The sequence below is a fragment of the Rana temporaria genome, chromosome 3 (genome assembly GCF_905171775.1).
Source record: "Rana temporaria chromosome 3, aRanTem1.1, whole genome shotgun sequence".
Classification (NCBI taxonomy): Eukaryota; Metazoa; Chordata; class Amphibia; order Anura; family Ranidae; genus Rana; species Rana temporaria.
The window spans coordinates 186,734,329-186,749,293 of NC_053491.1; the positions used below are offsets into that span (position 1 = coordinate 186,734,329).

The 14,965-nt window shown below is 43.4% G+C and overlaps 1 protein-coding gene across 2 annotated transcripts in view; it reads left to right on the forward strand.

Moving 5' to 3' along the window:
- CAPS2 (calcyphosine 2) overlaps positions 1-14,965 on the forward strand; it is a 155,845-nt gene that overhangs the window by 23,925 nt on the left and 116,955 nt on the right. For both annotated transcript variants that reach the window (XM_040343976.1, XM_040343975.1), the window contains exons 3-4: positions 4,152-4,195; positions 14,466-14,511. In XM_040343976.1, the coding sequence (XP_040199910.1) occupies positions 4,152-4,195; positions 14,466-14,511 (90 nt within the window). The remainder of the gene's footprint in view (positions 1-4,151; positions 4,196-14,465; positions 14,512-14,965) is intronic.

Below are 14,965 nucleotides of genomic sequence, written 5' to 3' on the forward strand. Positions count from 1 at the left end.
TCTGTATGCAACCCTCTTGATGGCGGTGTGTTGTACCATCGTCACGTTCTCCACTCTCTGGACCCTTCCCTCTATGGCCTGTATTTCCTGGCGCAGATCCGAAATTGCCGGGATGGTCTGATTAGTACCGGAGATGTCCCTTGGGGACCTAGAACGGGACGCTGAGCTTCCACGGGAGGATGTCCCCATAATTTGAGCAGAAAGCGCTGCGAGAAACCCGCGATAAAGCAATTGTTGGGCCGAGGTGAGACGGAGCTCTCGGGTTAGGCAGCCATCTTCCCTCAAGGCAAACCACGCCCCCCGCAAAATGCAATCTAAACAAAAACCATTAGGAAGAGTAAAAGAAAAAAGAGGAGAGAAAAGAAGTATATGGAAGAAAATTTGTGGGAAAAAAGGTCCCTGACCATGTCCAAAAACGTACTGGCTGAAAATCGGATAGATGTGATTGTGTATCATAGGAAACCATGTTGAATGGACTGTACTGAGTTTCTGCAAACTGCACTAAAATATGCATGGGTGTGAATCTAGGGTTAGGTGTTGATGAACTGCCTTGAATTAGTGGACAGGTTTATGTTATTGAGAGATATACACGCATAGACAGACCAAGACAAATATTTATGGAAAAATTGGCTGCCAAAACCAGACGGATTGTCGGACAGATTTCAGCTGGCAGAATTAAGATAATAGTGCATAATTGGATGTACACTTAGGCCTTGTACTCACGGCAGGACATGTCCGATGAAAACGGTCTGCAGACCGTTTCCATCGGACATGTCTGGCCGGGGACTGCCCGGGGACTTCTGTTCGATGGCTATACACACCATCGAACAGAAGTCCGCGCGTAAACAATACGCGGGGCGTGTCCGCGGTGTCGCCGCGTCGATGACGCGGTGTCGCCGCGACAATGACGCGGCGACGTGGGCGGCCCGCCTTTAAAATGCTTTCACGCATGCGTCAAAGTCATTCGACGCATGCGAGGGATGGCGGGCGGCAGGACATGTACGGTAGGTCTGTACAGACGACCGTACATGTCCGGGCGGAAACCTGTCCGATCCGCCCGAAAATGGTCCGCTCGGGCCAACACACGGCCAAACATGTCTGCTGAAACTGGTCTGCGGACCAGTTTCAGCAGACATGTTTGGTCGTGAGTACGGGGCCTAAGATGTGCCTGCTTCATGATGTGTGCTGGGCCAGTTTCTTCTCTCAACAGGGGTGCTCTAGTTTGGCAATGTGATATAATGGTGGCGGGGTCTTTAGGTTTTAGATGGTTTTGAAGCAAAGGGGCTCTTTGTGGAAGGGAAGTGTTGAAAAGGGGTTTGTTGTTATCTGCTTACTTTAGAGGTTGGGATAGGTGTTCAGCTGTCCATACACACATCAAATTTCAACCGGTTCCTTCTGAATTGCCCAAAATTTTTCAATCAACTTTTTCAAAGTAGTCAGGTGAATAATTGTTAGCTGAAAAACGTTAGCATTCAAAAGATGCAGGCGCTGTTTGGGTATTATCAGACTTCTCTTCTTCTTCTTGTCGGGTTACAATAGCATGCAGGGGGCGATTTGGCCATCTGCACTTTTTAGTGTGGAGGAATCTGTTCTATTTTGTTTGTAGAGCCCACAGGCTGAACAAAAGAAATCAATATGTGTATGGATAGCTTTAGGCTACATTCACACGGGCGTTTTACCCTAGTATGAATGGCAACGTCAGGAATCTACTGATTCCTACTGTGGTTGTGTGCAGCAATAAGTTTATTGGGTTTTGTTAGGTTAAGTGTTAAGCCATAGGTGCAGTTACACTTATATTGTAGGATCCTTTGTCCGAGTCCACCCTGCCAGTCCCATACTTACCAGTTCCTGATTCAGCCACATACAGTATCGCTGATTATCAAAATGTTCTAAAACCAGGCCTGTGCATGCATTCAAGTTTATAGAAAGTTCATTTTCTGCCGAAGCACCTACAATATATACATATGTTTAAAAAGGATTACACCAGAGAAAGATTGTGCCACACGGAGACACTATGCTATATGAATTTCCCATTAAGAGAGATATTAAAACTGTGCTATACCAAAACACTGCTCTACATAAACTGACTTTCTCATATACAGTAGAACCTCGAATTTCAAGTAACATTTACGAGCATTTCGCAATATGAGCTATTTTATTTTAAAAATCCTGACTCGCTTTGCGAGTGTTGTCTTGCAAGACGAGCAGGATTCAAGCCGCTGAGGTGTACAGTACCGCATTTGGCCAGAGGTACAGGGGTGCCAGTGACGCTCGGAGACACTCGAAAACACACAAAAGTCTCAGAGTGTTTCAGAGTGTCTCTGGCGCCACTGCACCTCTGACCACATGCAGTACTGCATAGACAAGCTGTGGCTGTGGAACGGATTATCTGAGTTTCCATTATTTCCTATGGGGAAACTCGCTTTGATATACGAGTGCTTTGGATTACAAGCATTCTTCTGGAACGATGTATGCTCGTAATTCAAGGTATTACTGTATAGTAATTTAAAGTAAATTTCCAGTCTTCCTCTACGTGCCCCCAAGTCCTTACACCCCCCTTCTAGAAGCCACCTGGTGATGTCACAGGACCTTCAATTTCTTCTCTGATGGCGGGTAGTGCTTACTGCAGCATAGAACACCTCCCATGTAACCACACATGATTGACATTGCATGCTGCAGAATTATGTGCCCAGGCTAGTGTGATAATGAAGCCCCAGGGGGTGTTTCCATCTCTGAGCTCACAGGAAGTGGTTTAGGTCATTACACATACATGACTTAAAAAAGGAGATAATATGATGTTGCTGGTTTATATTCTGTATGACAATAGTGTCCTTAAAAAATACCCTTTTTGGCTTTTTTCAAATACAGTTGTATGCAAAAGTTTAGGAAGCCCTGACAATTTCCATGATTGTCATTTATAAATATTTGGGTGTTTGGATCAGTAATTTCATTTTGATCTATCAAATAACTGAAGGACACAGTAATATTTTAGTAGTGAAATTAGGTTTATTGGATTAACAGAAAATGCGCAATATGCATCAAAACAAAATTAGACAGGTGCATAAATTTGGGCACCCTTGTCATCTTGTTGATTTGAATACCTGTAACTACTTATCACTGATTTATTGGAACACACAATTGGTTTGGTGAGCTCATTAAGCCTTGGACTTCATAGACAGGTGCATCCAATCATGAGAAAATGTATTTAAGGTGGCCAGTTGCAAGTTGTTGTTCTCTTTGACTCTCCTTTGAAGAGTGGCAACATGGGGGCCTCAAAACAACTCTCAAATGACCTGAAAACAAAGATTGTTCTACATTATGGTTTAGGGGAAGGCTACAAAAAGTTATCACAGAGATATAAGCTGACAGCAGTTCCTTGCTTTGTTGGTGGTGGGGTGAGAAGAAGTCAAACCCAGCGAACACGGCCTACTTTGGGAGTCCCCAAATGCTTCTTTTCAAAGTGCCAATATATAAATGCTTATTGTAATTCAGCCTGAATCTTGTCCTCAGCGGGTAATCCAGTTTGACCTTGTGTAGATGCTGCAACCATATCCCAGGTCTGTTTCATACAGTCCAAGCTGAGCAGTACGCTTAACCAATAAAGAGCAAAATAAGCACAACGTTTATTTCTTCAAAGTGATATTTTTTTTTTTTTTTTACTGATTAGGATTGCTATGGTTTTCCTAAGTAATGCAGGGCCGATCCGAGGCAGGGTGCACAGGGTGCACTGCACCCAGGCACCTGCAGAGGTGGGGGCGCCAAACATCTAACAGACTCTCTAACAGAAGCCCTCTCTGTGTCCATCACAGAGGCCCCTCTCCAGGTCCCAAAAAATTACTCTGCTTCTCTTCCTGTATTTTGTTTATTGTTGAGAGATCATGTAAGGATCCCAGGTTAATGAAGACTTTGTGGGGGAGCATCTCTGTGGTTGAGTCTTTCCTATAGAAACATTTGTAATGGGGAGCAGTTAGTACAATTACGACGCCAATGTGGGAGCGCCAGAAATATTTCTGCACCCAGGTGCCTGTGACCCTAGGATCGGCCCTAGTGTAATGGCTGGATTCTGTAAAATGTAATAAAGTAATTTTAGTGGCTATGGATCTCTTGAAGTCAGTTCGGCTAACATATTGAATATTTCTCTATTGGTGCAGGGCTGGCGATCACAGTCACAGGCTGCTGAAAGTCGACCACCTGAGTAAGTACATGGCATTATTGTGCAAGTTAAATAAAACTTTTACACCGCTCAGTGTTAGCAACAAAGAGGGGTTGCTAAAGGCAATATTAATGAGCGTATTTGTGTGTATATGCACATATTATTGGGCGTATTTTTGTGTATACTCACATATTATTGAGCGTATTTGTGTGTATACTCACATATTATTGAGCGTATTTGTGTGTATACACGCATATTATTGAGCGTATTTGTGTGTATACTCACATATTATTGAGCGTATTTGTGTGTATACATGCATATTATTGAGCGTATTTGTGTGTATACACGCATATTATTGAGCGTATTTGTGTGTATACATGCATATTATTGAGCGTATTTGTGTGTATACACGCATATTATTGAGCGTATTTGTGTGTATACACACATATTATTGAGCGTATTTGTACGTATACGTGCATATTATTGAGCGTATTTGTGCGTATATGCGCATGCACGCACAATATATTCCTAAGGAAAATTAATTAACATTTATGGTCATATACACGCATTTGCGCATACCGGCAACGCTAATTTTTCTCATTTTATTTCCACTCAAGAATACACAGCTTTTGTTTACGCGACTGTGTGTACAGGCACATTGTAAACAAAGGGCTGCATTTTAGATCAGTAAACAAAACAAAAAACTATATACTCAAGCTGTAGTCTGCAAGAGGCCCTCAAAGAAAAAAAAACAGTATATCCAATTTTTCTTTATTTAATTACTGTATATACTCAAGTATAAGCCAACCCGAATATAAGCTGAGGCATCTAATTTTACCACAAAAAAACTGGGAAAACTTATTGAATCGAGTATAAGCCTAGGGTGTCCATCTGCATGCCTCACTGTGTCTCACTTTGCCTCACTGTGTACATGTGCATGCCTCACTGTGCCCATGCCTCACTGTGCCCATGCCTCACTGTGCCCATGCCTCACTGTGTCCATGCCTTACTGTGACCATGCCTCACTGTGTCCATGACTAGACTTACGTTTAACATGGGAGTATATAGAAGGGGTGCCCGTTTTTGAAAAATCAGTCCGTTGCACACTTGTAGAGGAGAACTGGGTCTACATGTGTGCCAAGTTTATGGTCCAGGGGACTTACGACCGGCCGGTACCGGGTCCCCAAATTTACTGGAGAAGGTGCCGACTTTGAAAAATCGGTACTCCCCGGCCGTAGGTCCCCCGGACAACAAACTTTGCACACTTGTAGAGGAAGAGTGGGGCTATATGTGTGGGATCCAGGGGACCTACGGCTGTCCGGTACCAGGTCCCCAAAGTCCGGGAGATCAGGCGCAGAAAGGTGACTCGAGTATAAGCCAAGGGGGGCATTTTCAGCAAAACTTGGCTTATACTCGAGTATATATGGTACTGCATCATTTTATGCAACACTGAATTTATATACGATAACTTGTACCTTAAGCCACAGTGTACTTACCCACCAAGCTACATTATTTATAATAAGAACTTTATTGGAAATTACTAAGTAGATTTGGTTAGCTGAATCTTCAGTTCTATTGAAAAAAGATATCATGCAGTATGTAAAGAACAAAGTTTGTCTCTGCCATCTTGAGATTGCTATTTTGTTGTAAGTCTATCTGGCTGAGATGGAGACTACCCAACTGTATGAGTGCATAAGAACATTATACTTGCTACTTTATATTTTATTCATTTACATTCCATTCAGACACGTCCAACTGGCTTAATAGTTTACATATTCTTCTCACTGAAAAAAAAAAAAAAAAAAAAGATTTTTGCATCTGATACCTTGTTGTAGTAACATCCCCATCCCTTTTTCATCCCCAATTCATTATAAAGCTCCATGCTGGCCTCATTTTAGGTTGCATGTGTATATTAGATAGAATTCACAAAGCTTTTACCTGATTGTATGATTCCAAAGAGAGCAATTATATTATAATTGCTGAATTAAGAAAGGAAAGAAATGCATTATGTATTACGGAAAGTGTTACAGATGCAGTAATGAGCCAGGAAATTATAATATAATTTAAAATGACATTTTCAGTTTAACTTGAGTCTATTAATCACTGCCAGTGACTAGCAAGGTGCCGTGCTCAGATTTTCAGTATCTTCTTTTCTGCTACAATGGTTACCTATTTTACAATCAGACAGTAACCATATATACACTGTAGACCTAGTCTAGATTTGCCCTGAAGTTCTTGCTGTAAATTGCTTTTCCACAGCATTTTACAGTTCTGTCCATTAACTGTTGTCCCTGAAGTTACTAGCTATAACTGCTTGTGATAGCACAATACATTCATTTATACTTGCCAATGAAACACGGAGACCATCTTCATTTCCTACGAGTATAACATCTGTGCAGAGAAATTGGATTTACTATGTGTTGGGACATAGCTACAAGGTAAGCATGATTACTGGCTTAAAATAAGATAAAAGAAAGGTCAAATACAATAAAGAGAAGCTTCTCAAAATTAAAGCTGTGGTAGCTCAAGTATATACAATAAATAGGTCTCCAAAAAAATATTTCAGCTTTACTACACCCTTGTGTAATGTAGGATCACTCATATCTATCTTATAGCGTAGACCACAACACCACTTCAAGCTTGGTGTTATAGTCCTGGCCCTACATGTGAAGATAAACAATCAGTCAATCTTTTTAGACAATTATTCTCTCGAAAAACAATAGTTTGACACAACAAAAAAAATACATTGGCGTGGTCAAATTTGATTGGATTTTCCATCAAGGCTGATTGTTTTTTTTATGAAGACTATTATGTTTCTCAATCAAAGCACCCATTTGGTGATAGGATTCTGTTATTAAAACTATAAAGCCCCATACACACTATCAGTTTTCCTGCAGGTTTTCTCTTCAGGTTTACCAAAACCATCTAATATGAGGTCAAACCTCAAGAGTTTCAATTTGTATGCAATCAGGCAGGCCCTTGCACTACATGGTTTTGGTAAACCTGAAGAGAAAACCTGCAGGAAAACTGATAGTGTGTATGGGGCTTTATTGTATCGAACAATCATGTTGTACATGCATAACCATCATTCTGACCTTTCTGACCCAATGGGGGTTACCGTATTTGAAGGGGTAAAGCGTGCACCGCCGTATAGCGCGCACCCCAACCTAGAAGGGAAATTTGAGGAAAAAATAAAATACTTACAGTTTGAATGCCCCTCGTCGGTGTCTTGCCCGGTGTCCATCGGCGGCCTTGTCGTTCGTCTGCGGACTCGGTGGTGTCCTCCCTGCTTCTCCCGCACTGTGTTTGAACGCCTCTGCCGACATATACTGAGCGCAGTACACTCGGGCACGCTCGGCCACGCTCGGCTCCTCTCGCATAGGAGGCGGCACAGAGCATGACCGCGTGACCGCGAGGGGAGCCGAGCCTGGCCGAGTGTACCCGAGTGTACTGCGCTCGGTATATGTCGGCGGCAAAGTCAAACACAGCATTGGAAGCGGGTAACGGCGTATATCGCGCACCCACGATTTCCCCTTTTTTTAAGGGGAAAAAAGTGCGCGGTATACGCCGATAAATACGGTATTTATGAAAGGCAAATCCACTCTGCACTACAAGTGCACTTGAAAGTGCACTTGGAAGGGCAGTCACTGTAGATCTGAGGGATCTGCATATGCTCAGTAACAGCTTTGGATGCTGTACCCTCTGAACTAGCTGATTGTGGGGCCTGCCTGGAATGTGACATTCAGTCACTGGACTCTGCCTGTGGCCCTTTCCCGATATCTGTGTTAATCAGCCACAAAGCTCTTTCCAGATCAAGAACCGTGGTACTGCCTCCAGGGTGACCCAGTCTCCAATGACTTTGAGTACTCTCTGTGGGTCAAGCCATTGGTTTGACCCACACACTTGGTTGATCCTTGCAGTGATCTGATCCCCTCTGGCCATTTGAACCTGTCACGTACCTGTTCGGAGACTCAAATGACGAGGTAGGCCTCTCTTGTATCTCCAGCCCAGGTCCCACTGAAGGTGGAACAGAGGGTACCGAGGGACAGCAGGAACATTGTGCCGGCAGGTGTTGATAGGAGTGCTTGCAGCAGGTGATGCAGGCTGGAAGAACATCAGGCCAGAAACAGTGCACAGGGATCCAGCCACAGTTAAACGGGCACTCCGCATGGGCTGCAGATTCCAAATGCGAGGCTTGTCAGAGCTCCCAGCAGACTAGAGACAGGAGCTCACTGTGGTTAGCAAAGCTGATACTGATGACAGCCAGGTAGGCACTCACACCGGATTTGGAAACAGAGCCAGGAACACAAGCGTGGTCACAGGAATAGCCAAGGTCAGCAGCAGGCAGGCAGCAAGGTACAGAATCGTAAGGAAAAGACGTGGTCAGGAACGGAGCTGAGGTCAGGAACTGGCAAAAAGACAGAATCAGAATCCAAAATCAGGTCAGAGGTAAGCCAGGTCCACAACAAGGGAGCAAGCAATGTAGTAGCAGGATGCAGAGAATAGCTGAAAGACCAGTCAGCACTTAATCACGAGCAGGAGAATCCTTAAATAGCCCGTCTGGTGCCAACATACACTGACTGCGTGCCTGTGTGCATTCCTGTTCACTTTTTTTGCTAAGAATTGTGCATGCATTTCTGCGAGCCAAATATCTGTAAGGCCTCGTACACACGGCCGAGGAACTCGACGTGCCAAACACGTCGAGTTCCTCGGCGAGTTCAGCCCTGAAGCCGCCGAGGAGCTCGGCGGGCCGAGAGCTCCCATAGAACAACGAGAAAATAGAGAACATGTTCTCTATTTTCTCGACGAGTTCCTCGGCGGCTCCATCGGGCCGAAAGTGTACAGACGACAGAGTTTCTCGGCAGAATCAGGCTCTGACCGAGTTTCTCGCCGAATTCTGCCGAGAAACTCTGTCGTGTGTACGAGGCCATAGGCATTTTCTGACAGAACCTCTCCTGATTTCAGCAGCTAGTTCATGATACCTACAGTTTTTACCTAGTATTCTCAACTAAGTTACCATGGTCAAGTAGTGCATCGCAAGCTCAAGGGGAGCAGTCCCTCTAACAGAACAAAGAAGTGGCCACACACTGGAACTCCAGAATCCCTTGATGAGTCTTTATTGTCACAAATGTCAGATGAACACAGAAACAGCAGTTACAGCAGTTGATGCATTCCACAAGCGATAGCTTGCTTGTGAAACTGCTGTAACTGCTGCAAGTAAACAGATTTGACTGGTTCCGCAGGATTTTTGATTTATCTATGGGTAGGCCTGTCAGGTTTTCTTCGTATGATCATTGCTGCTGGCTATAGCTGGCAGCAGTAATTGTTGTAATATGACGGTGGGGAAACCGCCCGTTATCAGAACATAAAAGCGCCATTGGCTGAGAGCACTGAGTTGTTCAGCATGCTCATCCGACAGAAGCTTGAAAAACGGCCGGCTTCTGTCGGACTGATTGCCTTACACACAGGCCGAATGTCGGCTGTTTTTTTATTGAACTGACTGATGTCACCCAACTTTTGGTCCGTGTTTACAAGGTTTTACACTACCAAAATCTTTGCAGACCGATATCCGCTTAAGGAGTCCTTTATTAAAAACCGTGCCATTCCTACTGTTGATCCGGTAGTGTCCCATCTTAATAAAGTACTGACCGTTCCTGTTGAGGATGCACTAGTGTTTAACAATCACATTGACACGATGTGTACCCATTAGGGTGTGACCATATAGTATGTTATAAAAATGCTACGCAATAAATACCCAGCAAAGTGAACAAAAACGTGAAAAACAATCAACAAAATTTCAAATATAATCAAAATGAGGAAATATAATGTCCATCATAAATAAATATAGTCGACGGGTGCCGACAGACATCAAGTGTTCAGCACCCGCAGATCGGCTTCTGCCAGTCTGTCGGTGGTGTGTGCGCCACTGGCAGGCGGAAGTGCAGAATCACGTATATATATATATGCAGGGCCGGTGCAAGGATTTTTTGCCAACTCAGACGACGGTGCATTTTGCCCCCCCCCCCCCCCCGGCATGCACGCGCGCACAAACACACACCATACATCATATATGATGTAGGGCAAAGGGCAAATTTACAGTATCCGTCACCAGCACCCATAAATGCAGCCTTTACCAGAACCCATAAATGCAGTAATATCAGCACCCATAAATGCAGTAATAACAGCACCCATAAATGCGCTAATAACAGCACCCATAAATTCAGTAATATCAGCACCCATAAATGGAGTAATATCAGCACCCATAAATGCAGTAATATCAGCACCCATAAATGCCATAATATCAGCACCCATAAATGCAGTAATCTCAGCACCCATAAATGAAGTAATATCAGCACCCATAAATGAAGTAATATCAGCACCCATAAATGAAGTAATATCAGCACCCATAAATGCGGCCTTACCCACACCCATAAATGCAGCCTTACCCGCACCCACAATTGCAGTAATATCAGCACCCATAAATGCGGCCTTACCAGCACCCATAAATGCGACCTTGCCCGCACCCATAAATACGGCCTTACCCGCACCCACAATTGCAGTAATATCAGCACCCATAAATGCGGCCTTATCCGCACCCATGAATGTAGTAATATCAGCACCCATAAATGCGGTAACATCAGCACCCATAAATGCGGTAATATCAGCACCCATAAATGCAGTAATATCAGCACCCATAAATGCAGTAATATCAGCACCCATAAATGCGGCCTTACTAGCACTCATAAATGCGGCCTTACCCACGCCCATAAATGCGGTAATATCAGCACCCATAAATGTGGTAACAGCACCCATAAATGCAGAGGAATCATGCGGTGTATGGGCACAGCACTGGGCAGAAAGGCAGAGTGGAAAGGAACATCCGAGACAGTGACTGGTGCATACCTGCGACACCTTAGAGGTGGCAGAAGGATTGGACAAATTAAGCCTGTGTGCCACCTCTATCTTTCTATCTATCTACTTTCCTGTCACAGTGTTAATACCTTAACCATGATAGCTGTGCAAATTCGCTGGGATGCTTGGGTTTGTCGCCCGAGTGACGTCAGGGATCTATCTGGTCTGAAATGCTAGCTGCTTGCCTAGATTGTGTCACGATACATAGTATATTAATTGATAAACTGTCTGTATAGCTTTTAGGCATAGCTTCCAATAATAGGGACAGTCAAGTAAAGGAAAAGTAAAACAGGGTATCAACTTATAAATGAATTATACATTGAATAGTACAGTGAGTAAATGTCACACACCTTTAAGAATTTTTGAATTTATTGTGGTTGTATGGGGAGCTATTGCCTGGATTATATTAGCAATTTCAGTGTTTAAGCAATGACTACAGCCACCCTGTATCTGTGACCCTGATCAAGTCACTGATGATGAGGGAGGACAGTATGTAAGGCTGCATAGTTACCCATGAATCCAGCCAATGTGACTCCACCATGCTATCCCCTGGTGACCAGTCATATATGCAATAAGCTGGGAGTAATAATTGATGCCTTCCTTATATGCGATTGCGTTGTATTTGTTTTCATTGTGGAGTTAAAGAATTGGCGAGATAGGCAGGGAGGCTTTATAAAGTTTCTCATATAAGTGTCAATCTGTGCCAGTCACCCTATATTAAGCTGGAAAAATGGGGCGGGGGATTAGAAGTACCTCATTAGTAGAAGGCCAACCTCCTCATTCTGTGTGATAATTAAGGTATATTACAGTACCTGTGAGCTGCATAAGACTGCCCCAAGTAAGTGGTAGCAGCAGGGGAGGAGTGAGATCACTGGTAAGATATAGCCACCTTGGAGTGTCCTGTCCTGGCGTCGGGAGAAAAGCACATTCTAGAGGGCCTTTGGCCAAATTTCTACTCAATTCTGAGGGAAAAAGGGTAAAATATAGTGTCCAAGTATTTTCTAAATATGGGAAATCAATTGGGCGGAGGTGCAAAAATTAAGGGACCCCCATTGACTCCTTGTCAACAGTTAGGAACATGTTATGGCAAGTGGGTGATACAACATACACATGCACCTGGCCTCACCTGCTGCTGCAGTGTTTGCGGCTGCCTGGGCCTGGTTTTGGGGTTCCTGGTTACCCTAAATGCAAAGTCTTCTCTCTGTCCTGGCTGTCCTCCACAGAAACCTCACGCCCCACGTCATCGGTGACGTCACCTCACTCACCTACCCGCTCGGGGAAGAGATGAAGGCATGCAGAGGAGGGTAGGCGGAGCTTTAAGCTTCACCTACGCTAGATGGTTAGATGAATGAAGCAAGCTGTTCTGACCGGTCACACTTTTCACCAAGCATGGGGGCGCCTGTCACACTTGGCTCCTCCATGCTGCCAGACACAGGGGACTGCTGAGCTGATTTTGTTTGAAGGTGAAGACGTGCCGTGCCGCCGCAGGGGCTTGCGGGAAGCGGCCGCAGCCGTGGGAATCTTTTTAAAAGCAGGGAGCCGATGGCACTTCCCATGGCTGATTGCCATGTAGATAGATATCATACACAGACACACGGCGGCGGTGAAAAAAACTCGGTCAGTTTTCCGCCCTGTACTCAGGGCCGGCGCTGTAAGGCAAGTGCCCATGTTGCCTTGCGCTAGCGCCCACCCTGTATATATGTGATTCTGCACAGGAGAGCCACCTTGTAGCAGTAAAACTGCTATAGGGCAGCCATTAAAAAAAAACACTTTAGCCCGGAAGGATTTACCCACTGCGTTACTTTAACTGACAATTGCGTCAATCACGCTGTACCCAAATACAATTTTTGTCCTTTTTTTCCCACAAATAGAGCTTTCTTTTGGTGGTATTTGATCACCTCTGCAGGGTTTTTTTTCCCCTATAAACAAGAAAAATACAGACAATTTAGAAAAAAAAATACTTAATTTCTTTAAAAGATCTATGACATTTTTTTTTTACTAGTAATGGCAGTGATCAGTGATTTTTAGCGGTACTGGCAACATTGCGGCAAATTGGACACCTAGCTGAAATGTTTTACACTTTTTTGGTAACCAGTGACATTATTACAGTGATCAGTGCTAAAAATATGCACTGACTTTGTACTGATGACACTGGCGGGAAGGGGTTAACATCAGGGGCGATCAAGGGGTGAAATGTGTTCCCTGTGTTTCTATGTGGGGGAATCTCTGAAGAAAGACAGACAGGATTTCTGTGTCATCCCCTGACAGAACGGAGATCTGCCTTGTTTACTATAGCACATCCCCGTTCTGTCTCTTCAGGGAATGATCATTGGCGGCCGGCGGACATCAATGTCCGCCGGACCCGCTGATTGGCTGCCCTGCTCTCCAAAGGGCACGCGCACACGCCCCCAGAACCTCTTGCACGAACCTACGTACACCTACGGCGATTTGCGCAGCCGAGCCAACCTGCCGGCGGCTGGTCAGCAAGAGGTTAAGTGGTTAAAGTGAAACATAATTTTTATTATTATTAAAAATAAATTGCAAAATGGCTGGAGCAGCAATTAAACATCTTTTCATTTATTTTCCAGAATAATGCCCCATACACACGATCACTTTTTGCGATGAAAAAAAATGTCATTTTTTATCATGAAAAAAAATGACATTTTTCCAACTTCATCATTAAAAATGATGTTGCCTACACACCATCGTTTTTGAAAAATGATGAACAAAGCGACGACACTCTAAAGGGGAAGTTCTATTCGCATTGAGGCTGCTTTTAGCTGGTTACTTGTTACTAAAAGACGATTCGTGTTTTTTTGTCTGTTACAGCGTGATGAATGTGCTTACTCCATTATGAATGGTAGTTTTACCTCCCGTCTCATAACTTGCTTCTGGGCATGTGCGGGTTTAAAACGTCATTTTTGCCCACACACGATCATTTTTTATGACACAAAAAATTACATTTTAAAAAATGAAATAAAAAATTGAAGCATGTTCTAATTTTTTTTGGTCGTTTTTCAGAAGACAAAAAATGATGTTTTGCCCACACACGATCATTTTAAATGACATTTTTAAAAATGTAATTTTATTTCATCACAAAAAGTGATCGTGTGTACAGGGCATTAGAGTTGCCCTTTAACGTTAAACCACTGATTTGTTAACATTTTTTCCAATTTCCTTGTATTTACTACATTATTAAAGAATGCAGTTGTTTTTTAACCACTTGCCAGTAGAAGAAAACTGCCAATTTCAGAAAGGTCATAGCATTTATATTTCCCATATATTCTAGCCACTAGTATTAGTAGATCACATTTGCTGAATTTCTGGAATTGTTAATCATTTCTTGTTTTCTTGCTGGCATATCTTATGTTTATGATAAAGCATGACATTTCTATTTCAGAGTCCCTTGCCTTGACCTCGGAAAACTTGGGGATTCGGATGATGAGGTAACGGCCCAGTAACACGCCCACGCCCACTCTCTCATAGCTGCTTATTGGAAATGAATATTTTTCTGATAAACAGTTGTGGTACCACACATAAACATTGTCAATTATCTCCGCAATAATAGACAGCAATTACATTACTGGGTATTTCTAAGGTATCTTAATAGCCAACACAAATGTAAAAATCTGAATTATCAGCAAAGGATTGAAAGGAGCACTCTGAGCTTTCTTATATTTCATACCTACAAGGGATCATTATGCTTTGTTTTGACACTAGAGATTTGTGGGTCAGCATTGTTCAGACATCAGATATTTATTACTGAGATTTTCAATCCAATGAGGGCCAACAATCTGACATGCCCTAAACGTAGACAGCTATTGATATGAGAATCTTTTACCGCGGTACACAATTCTGTCAACTGGACTACATTTTAACTATTGGAATTGTAACTTGGAA